At 53.6% G+C, this 27,645-nt stretch overlaps 1 protein-coding gene across 14 annotated transcripts in view; it reads left to right on the forward strand.

The window, feature by feature from the left end:
* The window catches only part of SCRIB (scribble planar cell polarity protein), a 131,224-nt gene that overhangs the window by 82,319 nt on the left and 21,260 nt on the right, over nt 1-27,645 (forward strand). For 5 of the 14 annotated variants that reach the window (XM_058020166.1, XM_058020215.1, XM_058020261.1 and 2 more), the window contains 11 exons: nt 162-350; nt 1,559-1,678; nt 1,888-1,944; nt 6,058-6,114; nt 7,185-7,268; nt 16,728-16,796; nt 19,988-20,038; nt 22,535-22,576; nt 23,344-23,475; nt 25,206-25,319; nt 27,025-27,072. In XM_058020166.1, coding sequence (XP_057876149.1) covers nt 162-350; nt 1,559-1,678; nt 1,888-1,944; nt 6,058-6,114; nt 7,185-7,268; nt 16,728-16,796; nt 19,988-20,038; nt 22,535-22,576; nt 23,344-23,475; nt 25,206-25,319; nt 27,025-27,072 — 963 coding nt within the window. The remainder of the gene's footprint in view (nt 1-161; nt 351-1,558; nt 1,679-1,887; nt 1,945-6,057; nt 6,115-7,184; nt 7,269-16,727; nt 16,797-19,987; nt 20,039-22,534; nt 22,577-23,343; nt 23,476-25,205; nt 25,320-27,024; nt 27,073-27,645) is intronic. The other 9 variants (XM_058020174.1, XM_058020250.1, XM_058020183.1 and 6 more) reach the window with 9 other exon arrangements.

A 27,645-nucleotide genomic window follows, 5' to 3' on the forward strand; every position in this document is an offset into this window, starting at 1 on the left:
CAGTAATACAGGCTCAGCAATTCTTTTCTTCTATATCAAACCTTGCTTCCATCTCTATTCCTTCATCAGACTCAACATTTAAATATCTTTCTGCTGAGCATGCATATGTGTGAGACTTTCCTGTCAAACTTTCCTCCTCCCCAACACCTGGTGTGTTGCAGGTGAGCTCCTCAGGAGCCGCAGCGCGGGACGGGCGGCTGCAGGTGGGGATGAGGATCCTGGAGGTGAACCACCAGAGCCTGCTGGGCATGACGCACACCGAGGCCGTGCAGGTGCTGCGCGCCGTGGGCGACGCGCTGCTGGTGCAGGTGTGCGACGGCTTCGACCCCAGGGCGGCTGCGGCCATCGAGGTGAGGCTGCGGGGCAGGGCCGGGGCTGCCAGGGTGCCCACGGGGGTCACAGCGGGGCTGGGTGCCAGCCTGGATCCCAGTGAGGCTGCGGGGCAGGGCTGGGGCTGCCAGGATGCCCACGGGGGTCACAGCGGGGCTGGGTGCCAGCCTGGATCCCAATGAGGCTGTGGGGCAGGGCCGGGGGCACCAGGGTCGCCCACGGGGGTCACAGCGGGGCTGGGTGCCAGCTACAGCAGCATGGGTGCCAGCTGTATCAGAGTGGATCCCAGTGAGGCTGGGTGCCAGCTGTGTCAGCACCATGGATCCCAGTGAGGCTGGGTGCCAGCCTGGATCCCAGTGAGGCTGGGTGCCAGCTGTGTCACCATGGATGCATCCCAGCGAGGCTGGGTGCCAGCTGTGTCAGAGTGGATCCCAGTGAGGCTGGGTGCCAGCTGTGTCAGCACCATGGATCCCAGCGAGGCTGGGTGCCAGCTGTGTCAGCACCATGGATCCCAGCGAGGCTGGGTGCCAGCTGTGTCAGCACCATGGATCCCAGTGAGGCTGGGTGTCAGCTACAGCCGCATGGGTGCCAGCTGTATCAGGGTGGATCCCAGTGAGGCTGGGTGCCAGCTGTATCACCATGGATGGATCCCAATGAGGCTGGGTGCCAGCTGTGTCACCATGGATGGATCCCAGCGAGGCTGGGTGCCAGCTGTGTCAGAGTGGATCCCAGTGAGGCTGGGTGCCAGCTGTATCAGCACCATGGATCCCAGCGACCCTGGGTGCCAGCTGTAGAAGTGTGGGGTTTAGATGGGGGATGCTGGTACCTATTTATACTTCCAACCCAAACCAGTCTGGGGTTCTATGGAATAAGGTTTCAGGTTGTTGGAAGAGTTCTGTGTCTGACTTCCTTGGCATTGTCCTGGCACTCTGTGTGTGGGATTCCGCTTAATTAGACCTTGTTTTCCTCAAACAATGACCTAAATGGCAGGGATGGAGCTGGATGCTCTTCAGGTCCCTTCCAACCCAAACCAGTCTGGGGTTCTATGGAATAAGGTTTCAGGTTGTTGGAAGAGTTCTGTGTCTGGCTTGCTTGGCACTCTGTGTGTGGGAGGCTGAGAGTTTCTGGGATGAATTCTGTGGCTCCCACCAGGTGTGGTGACGTGCTGCTTGCTCTGCAGATGTCCCCAGGAATCATGGGGTGTGATAATGTGGTCTTTGCTCTGCAGATGTCCCCAGGAATCATTGCCAACCCTTTTGCTGCTGGCATCGGGCGCAAGAACAGCCTGGAGAGCATCTCCTCCATCGACCGGGACCTGAGCCCCGAGGAGCTGGAGATCCTGCAGAAGGTGGGTGTGGGAGCCCTTTCTGCAAGTCTCTGGTGTCTCCCTGGTGCATGCAGCCTGCAGTGTGCTGTGGGCATGGCCTGGGATCAGCAGGGCCCAGCACAAGGATCAGGAACACTCTAGGATGGGACTGTGACCCTTGGTGAGGTTCCAGGTGCTGCAGGTGTGGAGAGAGCATGGGCTGAGCTGGCTCTAACTCTGCTCTCTCCTAGGAGATGGAAATGGTGAGAGAAGCCACTCAGTGGGAGAGAGAAGAAGTGGAGAAAGTGGTGAGAGATCATGTGTGTAGCAGAATGTGTTTGTGGCAGTGGCTCTGCCGAGCCTGTGGGTCCCAAAGAAGGTGTCACAGGCTATCTCTGCTCCACTGTAGTGCCTGGAGAGCTCCAGAGCTCTGCCCCATTGTCATTGCTGTTATGGACCTCTGCCCTGGTGTCAGTGCCATGGGGAGCTCTGGGTCTCTGTCCCATTGTCAGTGCCATGGGGAGCTCTGGATCTCTGCCCCCTTGGCAGTGCCATGGAGGGGAGCTCTGGGCATTCCCTCTCTGGGGTGCACTACTCTGTTGCCCTGGCCTCTCTTAGGCTGTGCTGCACCTCCCTGTGCACCTCTCTGGTGATGTTCCTGTGGTCAGTCCCTCCCTGGTAACGTTGCTGTGGTCAGTCCCTCCCTGGTGATGTTCCTGTGGTCCATCCCTCTCTGGTGATGTTCCTGTGGTCCATCCCTCCCTGGTGATGTTCCTGTGGTCAGTCCCTCTCTGGTGATGTTCCTGTGGTCCATCCCTCTCTGGTGATGTTCCTGTGGTCCATCCCTCTCTGGTGATGTTCCTGTGGTCCATCCCTCCCTGGTGACGTTCCTGTGGCATTCACAAAAACCACCCTTGTAACTTGCTGGTACCTCCTGGCCAAGCTGCAGCTTCCAGAACAATGGCCAATGAGCTTGGAAGTCCCAAGTTTAATCATTCACCCTGTGACTGACAGAGGTTTTGTGAGCAAAGATGAGAACACAGCTCTGAGCTGCCCTGAGTGCAGAAGTGATGCTGTTGGTCAGACACAGCTTTGTGCTCCTCAGTTCACATGGCCATTTCTCTGCTTTGCTGTGAGAGTGTTGTCTCTCTGTCTGCTGGCTCAGCCCTACACAGAAAGAGAATTTCACAGGACAATTTCACAATAGTAGATCAGCAGACTCAAGCCTCTTCAGGATGTAGAGTTTCCAGTCATCCCTCTTAAAACAGTAATTTATCCAGTCAGAGTCACTGGAAGAAGAGGGAAAATGGAATTCTTCAGTGTTGTCAGTAGGGTATCTGCTCTGCTGGCAGAGGTGTGTGTACACTCTGAGGTGTTTTGTCAGGTTCCAGGTTCAGATGCCCCTGAAGTTTCCCTGGGCTCTGTCTGCAGTTCCTGAGCTCGTTCCCATTTGCTGCCCCAGGAGCAGAGAGAGGTTGGCAGCTCTGGGTGCAAGTGGAGTGACCTCACAGAGGGATCCTCAGCCTGGTCCAGCTGAGGATGCCTCTCATTGCAGGGGCTGGACAGGATGGCCCTGGAGGGTCTCATCCCACCCAAACCCAAACCATCCTGACTAGTTTGGGTAGGAGGGACCTCAGTAATACTCTTGGTTCAGCCCAGAGCAAAGGCAGTTCAGATCAGATTTAGTTTTTTCCTGTAAAATGTCTCATTCCTTGCCTGGGAAGGAGCTCAGTGTGGTTTGATGTGGTTTCAGCAAACCTGATTTCTTGGTGTTTCTGTCTGAGCAAAGGATATTCCTGCCAGTTCCAATGTGGGCAGTATATGGATTTGAATATGGATATATGGATTGAAATCCATTTAATATGGATTTGAATATGGATATGTGGATTGAAATCCATTTAATATGGATTTGAATATGGATATGTGGATTGAAATACGTTCCAGGAGAGTTCAGGTGATACTGTGGGTCAGTATCAGCATTCCTAACTCCTGTGAATATAGCAGGTGTGGCCCCAAATTCTGATGCTGGGGCTGAGCAGGTGCCATTTGTCCAGATTCAAGTAGAGAAAGACTTTGCCAAAATTTATATTGAGATTACTTAAAAACATTTGGGTCAAAAAAAAAAAAAAAAAAAAACAAAACTAGAGAAACTTTTGTGATTGCTGAAGTAGCCTTGGCCATATCTAATTTTTAAAAAAAAAAAGCTGATGTATTTTGGTGCCCCTTCCCTTGGTGTGCCAGGAGGAGGCAGCAATGGATGCTCCAGGCTGCCTGGGATTCTGAGGCCCATTAGCAAAGACGTTTTTCTGCTGGGTCTTTTAAACCTTGAACCTGGGATTATGTCTGTAAAACTGGTTTTGGTGATTAAATTTGTCCCAGTGGTGGAGCCAGCACTCCGTGGTGGCTGTTGGAATACTGAAGGAGGTTCCTGTCCCAGTGCCAGATCCCTGTAATTTCTGTCCCCATTTTTGGAGCGTTTTTCTTGCCCTTCAATGTTTCATGTTCATTCTTGCACAAGAGCAATGGAGACCACACGTGTCTGCAGCCCACAGCAAGCTGTGAAATGAATAACTGGAGGAGTTATGCCTTTGCTCTACTCGTGGTGGAAGTTTTCAAACCCATTCTCTGCTGGCACCTCCTGCCTCCAGTTCTGTCATAATCCAGTTTCTAGAAGTGTCAGTGACTCTGAGTCTCTGTGGGCTGATTCCTGCTGCTCCCTCCTGCCTCTGTGCCTGTATTTTATCTGTTGTTTTTTAGTCTTAATTCAGATCCCCCCAGCCATTGTCAGAGGTGGATTTGGAGCAGAATTTGGAGCTACAGCTCCATCTGGGCTGACTGCTGCTCCTGTCACTCCTTAGAATGTGACCTCAGAGAGGAGTCACACCCCACATTAGTGTCACCTGAAGCCCTCACCCTGCAGAGGACTCTTGGCCAAAACAAGCATAACCAGATTAGAATAAATTTTACCTTAAATATCCCTCAATATCCTTTTGGGAGCCGTGATCCTCCAGAGTAAACTTTACCTTAAATATCCCTCAATATCCTTTTGGGAGCTGTGATCCTCCAGAGCTTTAGTGACTTCTCAGGCTGCTTGTCCTTGCTCGGAGCTCACAGGGTGATGTGGAGCAGTGGCAATCCGTAGTGCTTGGGATCTGTTCAAGAACAGGGCCCAGGTGCTCAGCAGAATTTTTGGTTGGTCCCTCTGAGCTGCCTCCCGTCCTCCCAGGGTTGGGAGCTTCTGGACCATCTGGTTCCTGCTTGGGGAGAGCAGCTGGGAGGGCTCCGTGGGCAGGAGAAGGTGCTGCTGTGCTGTGCCCAGAGCTGCCAGGGGACACGTCACAGAAATATCCGTGCCCAGAATCAGTCCTTAGGACAAGCCCTGCCCGTTCCCTTCCTCCTGCAGCCTGAAGCTGTCCCATGGCTGGGGCTTTTGGGATGAGCCACTGGTCACTCCCTCATGGCCCTGCAGTGCTGAGCCAAGGCATTCCTGTCCCTTTGGATGTGTTTGCATCACTGTGTCTGTGGCGCTGTGAGCCAGCAAGGCCTGGATTTGCTTTTCCATTCCCTCCCAGCCTGTCCTGCCTGTGCTCCAGCAAGGTGTCTCTTGCAGCAGTGAGCAAACTCCTCCTCTCCCTTGGTGTGGATTTGCTTTTCCATTCCATTGCTTTTCCATCAAGGTGTCTCTTGCAGGGTGACCGTGTTCACAGGGGTTCTTGGATGAGGGAAGAGACAAGAATGTTGACTCCATGTTTCAGAAAGCTTGATTTATTATTTTATGATATATATTACATTAAAACTATACTAAAATAACAGAAGAAAAGGTTCTCATCGGAAGGCTGGCTAATAATAGAATAGAAAAGAATGATAACAAAAGTTTGTGGCTCGGGCTCTGTGTCTGAGCCAGCTGACTGTGATTGGCCATTAATTACAAACAACCACATGAGACCAATCACAGATGCACCTGTTGCATTCCACAGCAGCAGATAACCATTGTTTGCATTTTGTTCCTGAGGCCTCCCAGCTTCTCAGGAGGAAAAATCCTGAAAAAAAGATTTTTTCATAAAAGTTGTCTGCGACATTCCAGCAGTGAGCAAACTCCTCCTCTCCCTTGGTGTGGATTTGCTTGGGGACACAGTAGCTCTCTCAGTTCCCCAGGACTGTCCCTCGGAGGATCTTGGGGACACCTGCTCTCCCTCTCCCCTGTGTGCCCAGATGTTCTGTCCCTGTCCTTTCCTCTGTCAGTAACAGCTCCCAGTTCCGGCTCCTCCCTACCCAGTGCCAATGCTGGGTTTCTCTGCCCCTCTCGTGGTGCTGGCACTGTCCCCGTGTCCCCTGAGCAGCCCTGGCCAGCTGTGTGACCTCTGTGCCTCTCTCTCCTCTCTGCCCTGGCCCTGTCTGTCTGTCTGTCCGTGCCACGGAAGGAGCGGATGCGTAGGGAGCGGGAGGCGGCCACGCAGCAGCTTGAGGAGGAAGCAGAGGTGAGCAGCACCTGAGGGGAAGGGCTGAGAGGCCAGGAAAGGGCTGCAGCTAGGCTGTGATGGTGTTCAAAGGGGTCCCAGGATGAGGGAAGAGATGAGGACGGACTCCATGTCTCAGAAGGCTGATTTATTATTTTATTGTATATATTACATTAAACTATACTAAAATAATAGAAGAAAAGGTTTTCTCAGAAGGCTGGCTAAGCTAAGAATAGAATCAGAAAGAATGATAACAAAGGTTTGTGTCGCAGGCCCTGTGCCCAGGCCAGCTGACTGTGATTGGCCATTAATTAGAAACAACACAGATGCACCTGTTGCATTCCACAGCAGCAGGTAACCATTGTTTACATTTTGTTCCTGAGGCCTCCCAGCTTCTCAGGAGGGAAAATCCTAAGGAAAGGATTTTTCATGAAAAGATGTCTGTGACACTAGGCTGGAAGGCTGGAGAAATCCCCAAAAAGAGTTTGTTCCCCAGAGCTTGTGTTCTCCACTCCCCTCCCATAAGGGGATGTGACTTTGGGGATCAGAGATCAGAACTGAAGAAATGTGTGAGGGATTGAGGAAAATGGGCTGGGTTAGAAACTTTGGCTCTCCTCTTTAGGGTTAGAAGGGCAATATGTGGGAAGCAGAATGGAACAAAGTTGTACAGTGAGTGTGAGGTAAGGCTGGGAAAAGGAGCTGTAGAGGAATTGCATGCTCGCATTCTTACACGTGCCCAGGTCCATCATTCCAGGTGCTGTTGGAGCAAACAGGTGGGGATGGCACGTTCTCTGCTCCATCAGGAGGTGGAAATGGGGCAGGAGGAGTGCAGGGATCTGAGCAGCAGTGGGTGCCCAGGGGTGCACAGGGACACATTCTCTGTGGGGTTTCTCAAGCCTGGCTCCTACCATGAGTTCACATGGTTGTGCTTTGAACAACTCCTGCTCTTTTTCCAGGCAGTGGGAGCTCTGATGAGTTTGAGATAAGACCTGAGTTATTACCGGGGTGATTCCCTTTTCATTGCTTTTTCTCATTGATTTAATTGCCTTTGGGCCTGACCTGTTGCTGGTTTTTTCTCCGTCCCTCTCCAGAACGTCCCCAGCGAGCCCCTGCGCCTGGACTACAGAACCCTGGCAGCTCTGCCCAGCAGCGGCCTGCAGAGAGGCAACCGTGCTGTGAGTGGGGGTCCTGGGGGGCTCTGGAGGGGGGGTTCCTGCAGGGGAGGTGCTGTGGAGCTGTGATTCCCAACGGGAGAGGGGCTGTGGAGCTGTGATTCCCAACAGGAGAGGGGTTGTGGAGCTGTGATTCCCAATGGGAGTCATTGAGGGGCTGTGGAACTGTGATTCCCAACAGGGGAGGGGCTGTGGAGATGGGATGGGGATCCCAACAGGGCAGGCCGTGGTCCCTCCATCTCCTGCCCTCCTCCTGTGCCGTGCTGTGGGAGGGTGTCACGGTCCATCCTTACGAACGGGGTTTGCGATGGTTCGTGGATTTGATCTCAGAGTGCAAAAAGAACCAACACAGCACAGGGGGTTTGCAGTGATAATCAAAACAATGAATGACCACAGCAAAATGTGGTAGAGGAGTTAAGGGAGAGGAAAAGATAGAGAAAGAGAGAGAAAAGAGAGAGAGAGAGGGATATACCTACCAAATGTAGAGACAAAGTCCTTTGGTCCAGTCCAGTCGAGGATCCACCTGTTATGTTGGGGAGATCTCAAAATCTTTAGCTAACTCAGACATTTTTATTATGATAATTCTGTTGAAAATTGTAAGGGGGGAGGGAAACAGATGCCATAAGGAATAGATGTAACAGGTAGTCCATGTTCTCAGCAGTAAGTGAGAGCCATTGTTTATGTGGTCCAGTGCTCATACCTGCAGACAAACATCTCGCTTTGGTCAGCTTTGGTCCCCCCACACACCTCCCCGGGTTGGGGGTTCCATGTCTCAGACCTTGGAAGGAGCAGAGGGGCCTTTTCACATGGGGGTTTCAGTCCCAGTCCTTGGAAGGAGCAGAGGGGCCTTTTCACATGGGGGTTCCATGTCTCAGTCCTCGATGGAGAGGCTCCTTACATCTCCGTCCATCTGTCAGGGTGGTTGTAAAACAGGTGAGGGTCTTCTGTGGGAGACCACCTGAAACTCAGGAGAAGTCCAGCCAGGCCAAGAGGTGGGACAGCTTCCAGAGCTGTTGTTGCAAACGGGGCACGGTGCCCCTTCTTCTTCTCATTGGGCTCAGTGTAGCATCCAGCAAACAACACCTGTGTAAACAATGGCTTAGCACTGTGCTGTCAGGTCTCAGGCACATGAGTTTCTCCTTTGGAGCCAGAGATTTCAGACAGGGGGGTCTTCTCTTCAGTGGTCCCCCAATGACGCTCATGAGGCAGATGAGGGAAAATTCAGACAGACTCTCACAGAGGTGACAGAGGAAAACTGGGCAGCAGAGCTGCGGGGCCTCAGGCACTGAACCAGGAGCTGCAAAAGGAAGATGGGAATGAGAAAATGAGGAGAGCAAGAGGCAGGCAGCTTTGCCTTCTGGGAAGGGAAGTGGCACAGTTTGAGAAGCTGCAAAAAGCAGAGATGGGAGCAAGGCAGAGAGAACAGCCAGGTGGCAGAGAAAGGGATGTGGGTGAGGAGTGCAGGGATTTGTTGTGGAAGGAAGAGGCTCCAGAGAGCTGCCAAGGAGGGAGAGGAGGATCCTTCCCCACACAGTGATGGCAGTGCTGTGTGCACAGCTCAGTTGTGAGTTCACTGTGGGATGGTGTTTAGGAAATGGGAGGGATGAGAGTGCTGAAACTGGAAGTATTACACACAGAAAATGTTTAAGGCCGGGTTGGACCGTGCTTGGAGCCATCCATTCAGTGGAAGTGTCTACCCCTGGTGCTCTGGTGGAAGTGTCCCTGGCCATGGCAGGGGTGGCGCTGGCTGCTCTCAGGGTCCCTTCCAGCGCAGGCTGCCCTGAGGTTCTGTCACAGCCAGGGTTCCCCCAGGCCGCAGGAGAGAGGGGGCTGTGGTTGTGTGTCATGGCTGTGGTTCTGGCTGTGGTTGTGTCCTGGCCGAGCCCTGTGGCTCCTGTATCCTGTTGTGGTTGTGACTCCTGCCTGGCCATTCCTGTCCTGGGCCCTGCCTGGCAGTCCCTCACTGGTAGTGGCCAGGAGAAATTCCAAGTTTCTCTTCCAAATTCCAGCACAAACTTCACAGATTACAGGTTTACCTCTCTCCTGTGTTGTTTAAAATCTCACCTCTCCATCTTTTCTTTTATCTTTCCTGCATCACACCCATTCTGCTGGGTTTCTGCCTGCTCCTTCACACATCAGCAGTCTTCCTCCTTTCCCCCTGTTGCAGCAAGATCTCCCTTTGCTGTCGTCACCCCATTCTGGTGTTTCAGGATCATCTTTTGTCCTTCCTGTCTCCATCTCCTTCCATGCAGACAGCTCTCCTCTCCTGTTCTCTTTCCTCTGTTACTCCAGTGACAGCTCTACTTTGGCTCCAGCTCTGCCTCCTTTTCTCCCCACCCTTCCCAGCTTTGATTTTTCTCCCTCTTGCTGTTCACACAGCAGAGCAGTATCAGGAAAAGGATTATTATTAGCGCCTCTGAGTGTAACTCAGGAGCTGGAACAGGGGCAGAGTCAGCCCCAGGCAGCAGCTGGGTCCGTGCAGCACAGTTCAGGGTGGTGCAGAGCAGCTCTGGGTCCATGCAGCACAGCTCAGGGTGGTGCAGAGCAGCTCTGGGTCCATAATGGACAGCCCAGGGTGGTGCAGAGCAGCTCTGGGTCCGTTCAGGACAGCTCAGGATGGTGCAGAGCAGCTGTGGGGCTGTGCAGGACAGCTCAGGGTGGTGCAGAGCAGCTCTGGGTCCGTTCAGGACAGCCCAGGGTGGTGCAGAGCAGCTCTGGGGCTGTGCCTGGCAGTGGGGTCAGCTTGGGAACGCCAGGCACGGGAATGTGGGGCCGGGCACAGGGCCGTGGGGGTTCTAAAAATGTCCCATTGCAGAGAGGGCCCCGGCCAAGGGGGCCTGTGTGGGCCCAGCTGTCACCAGCCCTGTCTTTGCTCTGATTGGAAAGGGAAATCTGCCTGGTCCTGGGGACAGGGAGGGGCTGGTGCTCCTTCAGGAGCTGCCCTGTTCTGTTAGGGGGCCACTGGAGTCTCAGGTAGATGTTTGATAATTGCTGCCCCGAGATGTGCAGGATGTCTCTGCTTCAGCCCACGCGGCTGAAGAACGAGTCTGGACTCTTCACTTTTTGGTCTTGACGTTGTTTATTAATTCTTATCTATGAAATTTTCTTTCTGCCCAGCCAAGATCTGCTCAGCAGGGCAGCCACAGGCACTCTGACCGCCCCTGAGGTGGTGTTGTCCTTTTATACTACAAACTACATATAACATATTTACACTTCATTCCCAATACCCATCACCTATGTTAGACAGTGCACTTCTATTCTAAATATAACATATTTACCTTAATTCCCAATACCCATCACCTATGTTAGACAGTGCACTTCTATTCTAAATATAACATATTTACCTTAATTCCCAATACCATCACTTGTGTTGGACAGTGCACTTCTATTCTAAATATAACATATTTATACTTAATTCCCAATACCTATCACCTATGTTAGACAGTGAATTTCTATTCTAAACCAATCCCTAAGTGCCAACATCACAGCAGAAGACAGAGGTAGAGAAGAAGAAGAAGAAAGGCTGGACACACCCAAGTCCCTCCATCTTGTCCCCAAAACCCCTATTCTAAAAAACCCCAAATCTACTTTTTCACCTAGTGATAATTTTATTATTACACTACTTAAACTTCTGTGGCTTTCAAGTCTTCATACAAAGCTGGCAATTTGCTCCAAGGGTCAAAATCAAACCCACAGGTGCTCTGGACTGTGTGCCAGGGTCTCTGAGCCCCTTGGCAGGGGTCCCAGCAACTCCGGACACCCAGAGGGATGTGCTGAGTTCTGACATCTGGGCAGCCTCCTCCGGGTGACTGGTGCTCCTGCCCTGTCCCATCGTGGTTTTCTCCTGTGGAAGGGCAGGCAGGTCAGTGAAGGTTGTCTGTCTCTGGGCAGCCTCCTCCAGGTGACTGGTGCTCCTGCCCTGTTCCTATTGCAGTTTTCTCCTCCTTCCTGTCTCCAGGGCGGTTCTCGCTCAGGTGTTCTCCTCTGAGCAGTACCTGGGTGTCTTTAACTGCTGCACATGTTCCTGTGAGGGATCTGCAGGGTTCCTGTCCTCCCTGTGAGGGATGTGCAGGGAGCTGCTCCTGTGCCACACAGGGATGTGCAGGGAGCTGTTCCTGTTCCCCTGTGCCACACAGGGATCTGCAGGGAGCTGTTCCTGTTCCCCTGTGCCACACAGGGATGTGCAGGGAGCTGTTCCTGTGCCTCACAGGGATCTGCAGGGAGCTGCTCCTGTGCCACACAGGGATGTGCAGGGAGCTGTTCCTGTGCCACACAGGGATCTGCAGGGAGCTGTTCCTGTGCCACACAGGGATCTGCAGGGAGCTGTTCCTGTGCCACACAGGGATCTGCAGGGAGCTGTTCCTGTGCCTCACAGGGATGTGCAGGGAGCTGCTCCTGTTCCCCTGTGCCACACAGGGATCTGCAGGGAGCTGCTCCTGTGCCACACAGGGATCTGCAGGGAGCTGCTCTTGCTGTGCAGCAGGAGGAGGTGCAGGTCCATCTGTCCCCCATGGAACAGGAGGTGTGGATCTCCCCACTGACCACTGCAGCTGTGGTGGAGTTGGTCAGGAGGCTTTCCCCAGAGCAGCCACCAGGGAAGGCAGCAGTGGTGCCTGTCCTGGATCCATCTGTGCTGCTGCATCTGGGGCCCTTTGTGAGCAGGATTTAACGCAGGGTGATGAGATGCCCTTTCTCTTTGCCCACTCTTACAAACCAAACTGAAAATTCCTGTTGGAAGCAGCATGGGAATGCTGGTTTGGGGGATGCCCTTTGGCCATGCAGTACAGACATCACTTCGATGATCCTGTGGTCCCTTTCAACTCAGAATGTTCTGGGATTCTGGGACTACAATTCCTGCTCTGCTTCTCTCATCCCCCTGTTTATAATCAAAAGAGAAAAAAACCCCCTTGCAACAGTGTTAGAACAGTAAAGTAAAAACCAGACATTTATTGGAAGCTTCCAGGTGTCCCAGTGGGGATGGGGCACACCAGCCCCTGATTTCACCAATTTATTAGGGTTGATTGATTAGGATATTTATCAGGAACATCAATAGGAGATTCACTTAGCCCAGTTACACACCCCTGGAGAGAAGCTGTGGCTGCCCCTTGGGTCCCTGGCAGTGCCCCAGGCCAGGTTGGATGGGCTTGGAGCAGCCTGGTCCAGCAGAAGGTGTCCCTGCCATGGCAGGGGTGGAACAGTCTGAGCTTTCAGGTCCCTTCCCACCCAAACCATCCTGGGATTCTGTGACTCTCTGACATTTCCCTGACAGAAATCAAAGAGCTGCTGCAGTGTGTGTCCTCTGCATTGAACAGGAATGAAAGCCAGGCCCCTGAGGGGCTGATCACAGCAAAACCATCAGAGTCTAGTTTTGCTTCCTGGGCTATGAGGGATGGAGAAGCCTTGGCATGTCTCAATAGCAAGTCACCATGATGAGTTAATTAGCAACCTGTACTTTCTGTTCTGAATCTCTTTCTCTTCAGTTTCTTGCCACTGATTCCTTTTTTTCACTTGTTCACGGGTTTAAGACTGGATTTCTTTCAGTGCCAGGGAGGATGCAGGGTAGCACGTGCCTATTCTGTCTGCGAGCTGGGAAAGCTCCCTGCATTGCCCAAATTCTTGCTCACCCAAAATAGAAACCGTGCCTTGTCTGACAGGAATAGCTGTGGAGAGGCTGGGCAGTGAGGAATCCGGGCAGTGAGGAATCCCTCACCAGGACATGCTGGAGCTTCCAGGGAGACAGGAATAGCCCTGGTGAGGCTGGGCAGTGAGGAATCCCTCACCAGGACGTGCTGCAGCAGGAGCTGGAGCTTCCAGGGAGACAGGAATAGCCGTGGAGAGGCCGGGCAGTGAGGAATCCCTCACCAGGACGTGCTGGAGCTTCCAGGGAGACAGGAATAGCCCTGGAGAGGCTGGGCAGTGAGGAATCCCTCACCAGGACGTGCTGCAGGAGCTGGAGCTTCCAGGGAGACACAGATCCAGCTGGGCCCAGGAACAAAGCAGGGACTGAGGCTGCCCTCTGACCATCAGGCATGGTGGCACTTGGGGGAAAAGGGGCTAAAAGCAGGGTTTTACACTAAAAATCACACCCAGCAGAGTGTCTTATGGTAGCACTGGTGAGGAAACACGATATGAGGCAGGGCTGTGCCAGCCACAGAGGCTGGGCTGGGGGTTAGGGGAGGGCCTCCCAAATTCCTGAGCCTCCCAGCTGCCATTGTAGTCAGCAGCCCAGCCCTGAGAGCTATTTTGGGGAGCCCTGCCATGACACAGGAGCTGAGGAATCCGCTCTGAGCAGGAGAGGTCTGTGCTCCCCGGAGGCACTCGGATGGAAGCTTTGGGCTCTGCTCTCTGCCTGTCCCTGCTGCCCTGAGGAAGGCTCTGCTGTTTGGGGTAACAAACTCTCTTCTGTGGCACTGAGGGGAAGGGCCAGGGCATCACTGGGAATTGAGCCTGACAGAGCTGGGACTGCCTCAGCCCTGCCATCAGCAAGGGCCGCCCAGAGGGGCTGTGCTCACTGAGCTCTGGTGTTTGGGGGTGCTGGGAGCCCTGGGGCCCTTAAAGCATGTTCACCTGGGCAGGTGGGGCCCTGTGGCAGCACTGGGGCCCTTAAAGCATGTTCACCTGGGCAGGTGTGGTGGGAGTGACCCTGTGGCAGCACTGGGGTGGCAGCAGAGGCTGGACCATGTGTGGTGGGGCTCAGTGAAGTGGGGATTGAACTGGAGGATCTCAGAGGTGCCTCCCAGCCCCAGCTGAAGGTTCTGTGGTTGTGTGTGCTGAGGTGAGGGGGGAGCATGTGCTTGTGCAGGTGCTGGAGGTGGGTTTGGCTGGGAGCAGCTGCAGGGAGGTGTGTGTGTGGGAGCAGGGAGGTGTGTGAGTGGAGCAGGGCAGCCTGTCAGCCCCCTGGGCTGTGTGTGCCCAGCGGGCTCCTCTCCAGGAGGGACACTGAGGGTCACAAGTTGGTGGCAGAGCTGGAGAGGGTCGGGATGCCGTGCGGGCGTTAGCGCTGGAATTCTCTCCCCTGTCCCTCAGCAGCTGTTCTGTTTTCTCTGTGCTCCTCTTCTCTGTGTTCTCCTCGTTTCTGTGTGACCCTTGTGTTTCCTCTCAGCCTGTTGAGTGCCCCCAGGGCAGCTGCAGCATGGAGGGCGACTGCGCCGTGCTGTGCTCACAGGCCTGGCACGGCCGGGCAGCGTCCCCGGAGCCGGCAGCGGGCACAGCCCGGGCCCCCTCGCCTCCCCAGCAGCCCCAGGCAGAGCAGCAGGAGCCCGAGGGCTGCCCCCTGCCCCAGGAGCAGCTGCCAGAGACGCCCGAGTGCCTGATCGACTCGCAGCCCATCCCCTTCAGTGAGAACCCCTTTGTGGTGGCCAACCGCAGGGGCAGGGCTGGCCTGGGGGGGCCTCCCCTGGGCTACGGCCGGGGGGGCGTGCTGAAGACCAGCCTGCACTCTAAGGCAAGCAGTGTGTGGTGTGTGGCATGCACTGACACAGCCTGGCCACCGCTCCCTACTAAACCCTGGCACCGGGCAGCACGGCGCCCGCGGGCCGGTCCCTGCCCTGTGTGCCCCCTAATGTGCCACATGAGGGGTCCCCGGGCCGCCAGGCCATGCCCTGGCCGCTAACACACACCCTGGTGCTGGGGTGTGGGGACAGGATGGCATCTGTGACCTCCCTGCTGTCCCCTGGGCTCTGCCTGCCCGGCTGGCAGCACTGATGGGGATCAGGGCTGGTGCCACAGCCCTCCTCTGGGCTGTGGAAACATCTGGAGAACATCTGTAAAACACTGGTGGGGATCAGGGCTGGTGCCACAGCCCTCCTCTGCGCTGTGGAAACATGTGGAAAACATCTGGAAACCACAGCAGATCCGCAGCCCAGGAGCTGCTCCTCCCAAGTGACACCATTCAGTAGATCGAGACTTGGGAATTCCAAGGGAGAGCTTTGCTTTCTGTTCTGGGAAATCTGTGTTTGACATTCCTGCTGTTGCACAGGGAACCCATGGTGGAGCAGGGACTGGACCCAAAGATAGCACCCTCCAGATGAGCAGCACGTTGCTCTCTCCTCCTTCCTTTTAAAGGCTTTTGGGAGGTCTGAAAATCAGAGCAGCCCCACATAAGCAGCCCCATACACAGCCAGCAACAAACCCAATCCTCAGCTGTAGTGATCTTGGAGGTGGTTTAGTTCTTCCTAGGAATTTCTCAGGTGTGTAGCCAGGTGAGCTTAGCAAGGTATCTGGAATCTGTGCTCCAGTATAAACTTCAGGCTTGGTGTCTCAAATATTGATTTTATCCATCTGGCCGTGTGCATGGTATTAGTGACTGGGAGCTGTAGGGTTGCCTGAATAGTTCCCTAAATCCCAAATGACCTGCCTCTACCTTGAGGCATTAGAAATCCTTGTGCAAGGTGTTCCTGATGCTGCAGTGGGAGTGCAGGTGGTTCCTGGGATGCTGCTCTCTGTTCAGCTGCTGGCAGCTGCGCCCCAGTGCCAGAGGTTCCTTTAGGAGCCAGCAGGGCCCTCTGTCCCTGCATCTAGGCTTTCTTTGCTCTGTGTCTGTGCCCAGGAGCTTTTCCTGGAGCTGACCCTGCCTGTGAGGGCTGCGGGAGTCAGGGAGGAGGAGGAGGATTCCTGGGAATGCCGATGCTGTAACCCGATCCAGCTGGGATGCGATCCCGGTGTTTAAGCTCATTCCCTCGCTGCTCCTGGTGCTTTCTGGCATGTGCCACCTGCTGCTGGGCCCTGCTAGCCTTGCTCCCTTGTGAAAAACGCCAATCACTTGTTTTTGAAATTTTAGTAGTAATAAAATGGTTATAAAAATAGTAATACAATTAGAGTAATAATAATTTGGACAGTTTGAATTAGGACAATATGAGACAATAAAGACAAAGAGTTACGGACAGTCCGGGTATCTTTTCTGGGCAAAATAAGCCCTAAAAGGACCCACGTTAACAGAGGATTAACCCTTAAAAGCAACAGCCTGTTGCATATTCATACACCTCATCCATGATGCATAAATTCCATTCAAACACAGGATTCTGTCTGGGCAGTGTCAGCTGCTTCCTCTGAATCCTGACAGCACCTTCGAGGCAGGAAGAATTTCATTTCTTCTGATAATGGAGCAATAAATTCTTTGTCTCTGAAAGATTCAGGTGTCCTGTGGCTGCTATCTCTCTGCGAGTCCTTTCTTTAAAAATAGTATCCTACATAGCATTGTTTCTATTTTAACATTTTTTATAACCCAAAACTATATTTAACACACTACTTAAGAGAATTAATACAGCATTACTTTCTAACACAACACCAGTTAATATTATGAATGTAATATTCATTTTAATATTTGCGAAAAGCCAACCATAAAATACACATTTTTCACATCGCTGGATGTGCAGGTTGTCCCGTGCCCCTGGGCTGCACAGACCCCTCCTGCCATGCAGTAACTCTGGAGCTCTGTCCTGATCTTTGTTTTCTCTCTTTCAGGCTCCCGTGGGCGAGTCTGGCGCAGGGAATTGCAGGCGTGAATCCCCCTATTCCCCCAGCAATCCTCAGGTGAGATGCCCCCAGCACAGGGGGTGTGGGAAGGGCAGGGGGCACTGCCCGGGGTGCGGGACAGAGGGGGCTGAGGGCAATTCCCACCCTGGAGTGCCCCTGTCAGGGTGGAGGGGCTCCATCACAGCGGGCACCCAGAGAGCAAGGGAACAGCTCCCTCCCTCAGAGTGTCCCAGAGAGCCAGGAGGGTAATTAGCTGCTCTCAATGAGCTCTGAGGGGCAGCTTAATTGCAGAGGGATGAGGGGGGGCTACAACATGTAGTTGTGAGGTTTTTGGGAATGGTCTTTTTGGACCAGTGCCCTGCACAGAGATTCTTTAATTCTGGCAACTGGTGTCTGGTTAGAAACGGAGGATCAGGGTTTGGGTCTGTGAACCAGAGAGGATGCGTGGTGCTCTGTGTGAGCCTGGTGTGTGGTTAGAAATGGAGGAGTTGGGATTTGCGTTATTAAACCAGGGCTGCCCAGGCCTGCAGGGGATGCCTGGCTCTCTGTGTGAGCCTGGTGTGGTGAGAAATGGAGGGTCAGGAGGATCAGGGTTTGGGTCTGTAAACCAGGGCTGCAGAGGATGCCTGGTTCTCTCTATGTGAGCCTGGTGTGGTTAGAAATGGAGATTTGGTTCATTAAACCAGGGCTGCCCAGGCCTGCAGGGGATGCCTGATCCTTTCTGTGTGAGCCTGGTGTGGTGAGAAATGGAGGAGTCAGAGTTTGGGTTATTAAACCAGGGCTTCCCAGGCCTGCCGAGGGTGCCTGGTGTGGTGAGAAATGGAGGATCAGGGTCTGGGTCTGTAAACCAGGCCTGCAGAGGATGCCTGGTTCTCCCTGTGAGCATGGAGAGCTGCTGGCCAGGAGCTGGAGGGATCCTGCTGCTGCCTCTTCTGCCTGACCCTGCCCTCAGGATCCTGCTGCATGCAGCTCCTTGCCAGAGGCTTTCCCTCTGCAACGGGAAGAATCTTTGCTTTTGTAGCTTCTTGTAGTTATGATACTTTTTGAACAATCCTTTTTTTTAGGATTTTTCTCTTTGAGAAGCTGAGAGGCTTCAGGAATAAAATGTAAACAGTAATTATTTGTTGTTGGTGAATGTAGCAAGTAGATCTGTGATTGGTTTTATGTTTTTAATTAATAGTCAGTCACAGTCAGCTGGCTCGGACTCTGTCCAAGCCACAAGTTTTTGTTATTCTTTTTTTTTATTATTATTATTTTTAGTCAGTTTTTTTATTATTTTTTTATTTTTAGTATAGTTTTAGTATAATATATATCATAAATATATATTTATATATATTTATATAATATAATCTATAGTATATATAGTATAATGTATATTATAAAATAATAAATTAAACTTTTTGAAACATAGAGTTATATTTTTGGGGTTTTTTTTTATTTTTAGACTTCTGTGAACACTGTCACAACTTCCAATGATTTTTTCTTTATAGACATTACCTCTTATCCCTTGACATTCATATTCCTTATTTATCTGATGATTTTTGTCTGTATAAATAATTAATAGAAACATTACCTTTTATCCCTTGACATTCATATTCCTTTTTTATCTCTGAACTTTTCAGTATCCTTGATCCCCTTGTCCATCCCATGACATGAGGTACCACAGCTCAGTTGAGCCTTTGGAAGTTAAATGAATTTAAAGAGATTTTTACATTTTCCCTTTGCAGTCGTTGCCCATTACTGGGTTTATGCTGGGGCTGGAGTGAATTGCCAGTTGTTCTTTGTTCTCTGTCCTTTTGGGTCTGTTGGTTCCTTTTGGAGTCCAGCTGTTCTCCAGCTGTTCTCCCCCAGCTGTGGCAGTTCCCTGCCCCATGTCAGCTCTGGGGCTGGGCAGGAGCTCGAGGTGAGGCGGCTGCTGGGGCTGAGCAGCAGGGCCAGGAGCAGCAGGAGCAGCACTCGGGCGCAGCCTCTGTTCCCTCTCAGCCTGTCCCCATCTCCCTCAGTCGTAGATCATTTTAAATTGAGTGTTCAGCAGGAACACAGCACCATTGGGAGGCGGTGTCACAGCTGAACTCTTCCAATGCACTTTGTTCCAGCTGTGTTTCCCTGTTTACATTTCTGACAGCTGCTGTGGTTTTTGTAAGTTTTCCTTTTATCACCGGTGCCAATTCTCTTTATTTCTTTGAGATAATTTCCACAGACTCCCAGGATGGTGTGGGTGGGAAGGGACCTTCAGGACAATTTCATTCCAGCCCCTATCATGGGCAGGGACACCTCCCACTGTCCCGAGGGGCTCCCAGCCCTGTCCAGCCTGGCCTGGGGCACTGCCAGGGATCCAGGGGCAGCCACGGCTGCTCTGGGCACCTGTGCCACGGCCTCACACCCTTGAATGAAATAATTTCTTCCCAAAATCTCATCCAACCCTGCCTCTGTCAGTGGGAAGCCATTCCCCCCTGTCCTGTCCCTCCCCAGCTCTCCTGGAGCCCTTTAGGGCAGTGCAAGGGGCTCCGAGGTCTTTTCCAGGCTGAGCAGTCCCAGACCTCTCCTTCTCCAGGATTCAGGAGTCTGCACTTTCAGGTTGCTGCTGCAGAGCAGAAGTTCCGAGGAATTTTGTCTCTTACTCTCTGGCTCCATCTGTTTTTTAATGTTAATTCTTTGATTTCAACATCTTGTACTCCAGCTGGAATCGACTGGCTGATTTCAGAGAATTATGTTAGTTAATTGATTAATTAATTCAGAGAACAATGTTAATTCTTGGATTTCAACATCTTGTACTCCAGCCAGAATCGACTGGCTGATTTCAGAGAATTATGTTAGTTAATTAATTAATTAATTAATTCAGAGAACAATGTTAATTCTTTGATTTCAACATCTAGTACCCCAGCCAGAATTGACTGGCTGATTTCAGAGAATTCCTTGAGGGAAATGGAATCCTTGGTCCCGAGTAGGGATTATAAGGGTTGAGTAGGCACTGTGAGGGTTGAGTAGGCATTGTAAGGTTTGAGTAGGCACTGTGAGGGTTGAGTAGGCATTGTAAGGTTTGAGTAGGCATTGTAAGGGTTGAGTAGGCACTGTGAGGGTCCTGCCTGGCCTGAGCTCTGCATGGGGCTGGTGGAGGCAGGAGGTGTCTGTGCTGGGTCTGGGGGTTCCAGGCAGGGCAGGGGGCTCCCCTCGGGCTCCTCTCCCCTGGCAAACCCAGTCTCTCCTTTTCTCTCCCATTCTCTGTGTGCTGCTGCCCCTCCCCACAGGTGCCCACAGCCCCCCGGGCCCCTCACCTGGCCGGCAGGGAGACACGCTTTGTAAGTGCTGCTCATGGTGTGCAGTGCTGTGTAAGGCTTTGTAATGGTTTACAGTGCTTTGTAAGGGCTGCTTATAGTGTGCAGTGCTGTGTAAGTGCTGCTCGAGGTGTGCAGGGCTGTGTAAGGGCTGCTCAGGGTGTGCAGGGCTTTCTAAGTGCTGCTCATGGTTTATGGTGCTTTGTAAGTGCTGCTCATGGTGTGCAGTGCTTTGTAAGGCTTTGTAATGGTTTACGGCGCTTTGTAAGTGCTGCTCGTGGTGTGCAGGGCTGTGTAAGTGCTGCTCATGGTTTACAGCGCTTTGTAAATGCTACTCATGGTTTACAGCGCTTTCTAAGTGCTGCTCATGGTGTGCAGGGCTTTGTAGTGCTGCTTGAGGTGTGCAGTGCTGTGTAAATGCTGCTCATGGTTTACAGGGCTTTGTAGTGCGGGTCATGGCGTGCAGTGCTGTGTAAATGCTGCTCATGGTTTACAGCGCTTTGTAAGTGCTGCTTGAGGTGTGTAGTGCTGTGTAAGTGCTGCTTGGGGTTTACAGTGTTTTGCAAGGGCTGCTCAAGGTGTGCAGTGCTTTGTAAGGCTTTCTAATGGTTTACGGCGCCTTGTAAGGGCTGCTCATGGTTTACAGCGCTTTGTAAGTGCTGCTCGAGGTGTGCCGGGCTTTGTAAGTGCTGCTCATGGTGTGCAGGGCTTTGTAAGTGCTGCTTATATTGTGTAGTGCTGTGTAAGTGCTGCTCATGGTTTACAGTGCTTTGTAAGTGCTGCTCATGGTGTGCAGGGCTTTGTAAGCGCTGCTTATGGTGTGCAGTGCTGTGTAAGTGCTGCTCATGGTGTGGAGCGCTTTGTAAAGGCTGCTCTTCTAAGTGGTGCTCACGGTATGTGGCGCTGTGTAAGGGCTGCTCATAGTTTACAGCGCTGTGTAGGTGCTGCTCGCGGTGTGCAGCGTGCCCCTGCACGGCTGCTGCACTGCCCACCTGGCTGCTGCGCTGGCACCATGGCCCATGGGCACCCAGCATCCCCACGGGAGCCCTTGGGGGTCCTGCCATCCCCCTGGGGGGCTGCCATCCCCATGGGATCCACACGGGCACCTGGCCATCCCCACCAGGGCCCCACGTGGACCCAGCATCTCCATGGCATCCTGGCATCTCCTCGGGGGCTCAGGATCCGCACGGAGACCCAGCACCCCCACAGGGGCCCAGGATCCCCACAGGGTGCCCTGGCATCCCCTGGGTCCCCCAGGGAGCAGCACCCCGCTGGCACTCGGGGCACGAGGGGCTGCTCCCCGTCAGCTGCTGCTGTGGTGGCACCACGAGTGCTTGGGAAGAGCAGGGGGGACAGCTTTGCTCGGGCTGGGGCAGGTGTGCAGGGTGGCCATGTGCCTTGGGGATGTGCCATGGGGATGTGCCAGGGACCAGGAGCAGGGGATGTGCCCAGGGAATGTGCCAGGGACCAGGAACAGGGGATGTGCCAGGGAATGTGCCAGGGAATGTACCAGGGACCAGGAACAGGGGATGGGCCATGGGAATGTGCCCAGGAATGTGCCAGGGACCAGGAGCAGGGACCAGGAACAGGGGATGTGCCCAGGAATGTCCAGGGACCAGGGCATGTGCCAGGGAATGTGCCATGGGCCAGGAGCAGGGAATGTGCCCAGAGCAGGGGATATGCCCAAGGAATGTACCAGGGGATGTGCCAGGGAGCAGGAGCAGGGGAAATGCCCAGGAATGTGCCAGGGAATGTCAAGGGAGCAGGAGCAGGGGCTGTGCCCAGGGCCAGAGCTGTCCCAGAGTTGGGCTCAGAGTTTGGAGATGTGCCCAGGGAGCAGGAGCAGGGGATGTGCCCAGGGAATGCCCAGGGACCGGGGGATGTGCCCAGGGAATGTGCCAGGGAGTGTGCCCAGGAGCAGGGGCTGTGCCCAGGGAATGTCCAGGGAGCAGGAGCAGGGGCTGTGCCCAGGGAATGTGCCCAGGAATGTGCCAGGGACCAGGAGCAGGGGATGTGCCATGGGGATGTGCCAGGGAATGTCCAGGGACCAGGGCATGTGCCCAGGAATGTGCCAGGGAATGTACCAGGGACCAGGAACAGGGGATGTGCCCAGGGAATGTGCCCAGGAATGTGCCAGGGACCAGGACCAGGGGATGTGTCATGGGGATGTGCCCAGGAATGTGCCAGGGAGCAGGAGCAGGGAATGTGACCTGGAGCAGGGGCTGTGCCCAGGGAATGTGCCCAGGGAATGTCCAGGGAGCAGGAGCAGGGGCTGTGCCCAGGGCCAGGACTGTCCCACAGCTGGGCTCAGGGTTTGGAGGTTTGCAGAGAGCTGTGAGGGTCTCCTCACACAGCACAGGGGCTGGGAGAGGCTTGTGCAGGTGGGCTGTCCTCACCTGAAGAGACAAGGACTGGGGTTCTGTGGCACCTGGAGCTCCCCTGTGGCACAGGGTGGGCAGTGGGGCAGGGGTAAACAAAGGCTTCCAGACTCCAGATTTACCCCTGTGTTTCTGTTTGCAGGCTTCCATTAGCTTCATCACATCGCAGGATGACAGTAAATCAGTGAGTACAGCTGCTGTGAAACCTGACTGTGCTGTCCCTGTGCATCCCCCAGCACTTGGAGCTTGTTCCTTCCTCCTCTTGGCTCCTAGTCTGTCTCCTCCAGTCCTCCACTATGCCTCGAGTTTGTACAAATGCATCAGGTCTCAGATAGGGTCCATGTGAAAACCCAGTCGAGCTGTTTTTGCAGCTTTTATTGCTGTTTCCCCTCCTGCAGGTTTTGCTGCCTTACCCAGTCCCTGTGCCACTCTCTCCACTTGCAGGTGCTTTGCTCACTTTCACACAGCCTCCAGCAGTGATGGTGACATCTAGGAGAGGTTTTAGCCTCTCACCTCTGCTCCAGTAACTGCATTTCTCATCAGACCCAGCCTGGTTCACTTCCATCCACAGCTTGTGCCAGTTCCCATATTCCTGGCTGATGTTTCCCTCCTTCCATCCCTGGTGCTCTCATTTTCTGAGCTTGGTCACACTCACCGTACCCTGCCAACCCCTGTAGCTGCTGCTGGTCTGGCAGGTGCTTCCTTTGGTCCTTCCTTTTGTTCTCTGCAGTGCAGTGGTGCTGTGTAACCCTTCCCTGGCTGAGTCTCATTTGGTGTTGGCTCCTGCAGCTGGAACAGCAGCACAGCCGAGGAGAGAAGTGGGGATGCATGGATTTGCATGGGTTTGTTTATTCAGCTGCATGGCAGACACCTGGCTGCCCTAACTGCTCGTTTCTCTTCTCTTTGTGCCCCTTGCCCTCCTGTGCCCTGCCCACGCTGCCCTGGCACCAGCAGACCAAGCCTGGCGTCATCCAGCCGCTGTCCCGTGTGCGACCGAGCGCCGCTGTGGCACTCAGGGCCGAGGAGGGGGACAGCCCCAACCCCTTCCAGCAGCCCCAGCCCTGCTTCAGGACCCACAGCTCTGTAAGTGCCCAGGGAGCCCTCCCCAGAGCCCTGTGGCTGCCCCGGGTGGTGCAGTGCCATGTCGGGGGGCAGGAACCCTCCCAGAGGGGGCTCTGCATGGTCACCACGTGCCTGGTCACTCTGGTGTGCTGACCACGTGCCTGGTCACTCTGCTTGGTGACCATGTGTCCTGGTCACTCTGCTTGGTGACCATGTGCCTGGCCACTCTGGTGTGCTGACCACATGCCTGGTCTCTGGGGTTTGGTGACCACATGCCTGGTCACTCTGGTGTGGTCACCACGTGCCTGGTCACCCTGGTTTGGTGACCACGTGCCTGGCCACTCTGCTTGGTGACCACATGCCTGGTCTCTGGGGTTTGGTGACCACATGCCTGGTCACTCTGGTGTGGTCACCATGTGCCTGGTCACTCTGGTGTGGTCATCATGTCCCTGGTCACTCTGGTTTGATGACTGTGTCTCTGGTCACTCTGGTGTGGTCACCGCATGCCTGGTCACTCTGGTGTGGTGACCACATGTCCTCATTGTTTTTGAAAGGTTCATGTTTCTGGGGCTGTTTGTTGATGGGGGAGAAAAATTCAGGTGTTTTTGTCTTTGTCACAAGGCAAGACCTGTGTCCCTTCCTATAAAAGTGGAAGGAATAGTGGAAGGTGTCCCTGCCCGTGACTGGATGGGCTTTCAGTCCTTTACACAAACCATGCTGGGTGAGATTCCATCAATCCAGCCCTTCTATCCCTGCTGGAGCTGGTGCAGTGGGATACCAGAGGTATCAGAGACCTGATTTGCAGGCTGTACGGAACCCATGGAATGGGCATGGCTCACATTTCACAGCTCTCCTGACCTCACTGTGCTGTGCTTTAGCCCATCAGACAGCATTGTTTAACCCTAGTCCAGCACTAAGAAAAGCCAGAACCAGAGCTGGATTGGTGCAGAGGGGATTTCCTCTCCAGAGAGGAGGAGGAGGAGGAAGGTTTGGGTGCCGTTGCCCCCCACCCTTCCATCTCCGGGGTGCTTAGAGCAGGATCCCCAGTGCTGCAGGGGCTGGGTGAGGGAGGGACCAGCAAAGACAGTGACAGGACCAGGAAGGTCCCCTCAGACCTTGTCAGATGTGTAAGTGTAATTCTGCAGAGGAAAATTTGGGATCAAAGGCAGATCTCCTCCCCATCACAGATCCCTGGATCAGATCCTGGAATCACAGGGTGCTTTGGGTTGGGAGGGACCTTAAAAACAGAGATACCTTCCACTAGAGGGGCTCTTGTTCAGCCCTAAATAGAAATCAATGTGTAGCTGTCCAGTTCTAGCCCACAAAACCCTGATTCAGGTAGGGTGAATTGGGTGTAAATCCTCAAGGACTGGGACAGCAATGTGCCCTTGGCCAGAGGATGTGTCACAACATTCCCATCAGGTCAGTGAAGGTCTGTGCCACCAAAAGCACCATTCCTTCCCTGTGCATGGAACAGAACAGGCTGTGACTCTCGTGCTGCTGTCACAGTGTGTGTGCAGTGCTCTGCTCCTGGTGCTCCTGCCCAGGGCTCAGCACAGAGGCTGAGATTGCCTTCCCAGGGCTCACAGATCCCTCACGTGTTCCCTGACCTGTTCCTTCCGTATCCCCCTCACCAGGCTCTGCAGGCCAAGACTCAGGCTGTGTTTCCCCCGTATGGGTTTTCCCCCACCTGTGCTCACCTGTGCTCACCTTTGCCTCCTGTCTGTCTGTCTGTCTGTCTGTCCCTGCAGCCAAAGCCATCGCCGCCGTCGCCACCATCCCCTGACGAGGTGCCCATCAATGTCAAGCAGGCCTACAAGACCTTTGCAGCAGTGCCCCTGTCCCAGCCCCTGCTGGGGACACAGGTAACCCAGCCCTGGTGGCACCAGCCCGCCCTGCAGGGACAGCTGGGGACACGGCCAGGGCCCGGGGGAGCTGGAAGGGCTGGGGATGGGATGGTCACCCTGGAAAGGTTCTGGTGATGAGATGGTCATCCTAGCAGGGTCCTGTGTGGATGGTGCAGATCCACAGGGTATCCATCCTGGCAGGGTCCTGTGTTGGTGAGGGGATGGTCACCCTGGCAGGGTCCTGTCTGTGCCAGGTCCTGGTGGAGTGTGTGGATGGTGCAGATGTTCATCCTGGCAGGGTCCTGGCTGTGCCAGGTCCTGGTGGAGTGTGTGGGTGATGCAGATGTTCACCCTGGCAGGGTCCTGTGCTGGATTTGGAGTGTATGGGTGATGCAGATGTTCATCCTGGCAGGGTCCTGTCTCTGTCAGGTCCTGTTGGAGTTGGAATGTGTGTGGATGGTGCAGATGTTCATCTTGGCAGGGTCCTGTGTTGGTGATGAGATGTTCACCCTGGCAGGTTCCTGTCTGTGTCAGGTCCTATTGGAGTGTGTGGGTGATGCAGATGTTCATCCTGGCAGGGTCCTGGCTGTGCCAGGTCCTGTTGGAGTTGGAATGTGTGTAGATGGTGCAGATGTTCATCCTGGCAGGGTCCTGTGTTGGTGATGCAGATGTTCATCCTGGCAGGGTCCTGGCTGTGCCAGGTCCTGGAAGCTCCTGGAATCTCAAGCATTGTTGTTCTCCCTGGACATTGGGATACTGATGTACAACCACGCAAAGGAACTCTGAAATTCCAGGTTCCAGGGCCAGGCTAAACCTGTGCTGAGACATTTTTGGGTAGATTTTGATTTTCACTGGGACTCTTCCTTTCCCTGCCATCTAGCTGAATCCTGGAACAGTCCAGGCTAGCTGAGGCCTTGGAGGTCACTGCCTCAGTTCCCCCTGCAGAACAGGGCAGCCTTGGGTGCTGGAATCCTGGAATCCCACAATCCTGGGACGTCCTGAGTTGGAAGGGACCCACAAGGATCATCAGGTCCAGCTCAGGACACCCCCAGGAACCCCACCATGGGCCTGAGAGCGTTGGTCAAACATCTCCAGAGCTGTAGGAGGTTGCTCAGGCACTCCACTCCAGTTCTGAATTCTGAATTAGTTTTTGGAGTGTTTGGATAAAGCCAGAGATCATCTCCTTGCTCTCTCTTTGCGGGTCATTTCAGTTTGTCTAATTGTAAAACTTCCTTATTTTCCATAACTAGTTTGCAGTTCTCAGTTTACCCCTATGGATTCCTGGTTAACAGATGGATTTTGGGGATCAATTTCCTCCCTCTGAAGTTCTGTTCGTCCAACATTCTGTTATGTATCCCAGTAAATACAGATTTCATTCCTTCTGATGGCATCTCTGCTTCTTTAAAGTAAATTTTGGGTGGTTTTGTCTTTGATGCAAGCAAAGTGTGAGTGGCTCCTGCCAGCTCCTGTGACTCCCCTCCAGCCCTTGCTCCTGTTTGGTGCCTGTTTCCTGTGATTTTCAGTTTCTCCCTTTCAGGAGTTGTCACTCCTGCTTCTGTTTAACCCTCAGTTTACCATAAATCCTCACTCCTGACCATTGCTGAGCCTTGTTAAATCTGTGTGAATTCAGGGACAGTTTGGGGACCTGTGTCAGCTGCCTGGCCTTGGGGCACAGGGCTGGAACCTTTCCTTTCGGAACATGCTTGTTTCTCTGTGTCCTTAGGAACTGTCTGGTCAGAGCAGCACAGAAAACACCAAAATGGCCTTGGAGGTGGGTGCTGGGAGTCATGGGGGTGTGGGTGGGCTGTGATGGTGGTCACAGGGGTTCTTGGATGGGGGAAGAGATGACAATGTTGGCTCCATGTTCAGAAGGCTGATTGATATATGTTACATTACTAAAGAATAGAAGGAAAGGTTTCCTCACAAGGCCAGCTAAGAATAGAATAGAATAGCAAAGAGTGAATAACAAAGGTCTGTGGCTCTGACAGAGAGTCCAAGCTCTCTGGTCTGTGGTTGGCCATTAATTGTAAACATTCAAGATGGCCCAATCACAGACACACCTGATGCCTTCCACAGCAGCAGATAACCAATGTTTACATTTTGTTCCTGAGGCCTCTCAGCTTCTCAGGAGAGAAAAATCCTAAAGAAAGGATTTTCACAAAAAGATGTCTGCGACAGTGGAGGGATGGGGCAGAGTGTGGGAGGGCTGGGGAGGAGCAGGAGGAGGAGAGGAGGGGGCAAAGTGAGAACTGAGAGGATGGGGCAGAGTGGGAGGAGGGGGCACAGTGGGAACTGAGAGGATGGGGCAGCTGGCAGAGCAAGGGATAGGGTGGCATGGGGCTGG

The sequence above is a fragment of the Melospiza georgiana genome, chromosome 1, assembly GCF_028018845.1.
Source record: "Melospiza georgiana isolate bMelGeo1 chromosome 1, bMelGeo1.pri, whole genome shotgun sequence".
Classification (NCBI taxonomy): domain Eukaryota; kingdom Metazoa; phylum Chordata; class Aves; order Passeriformes; family Passerellidae; genus Melospiza; species Melospiza georgiana.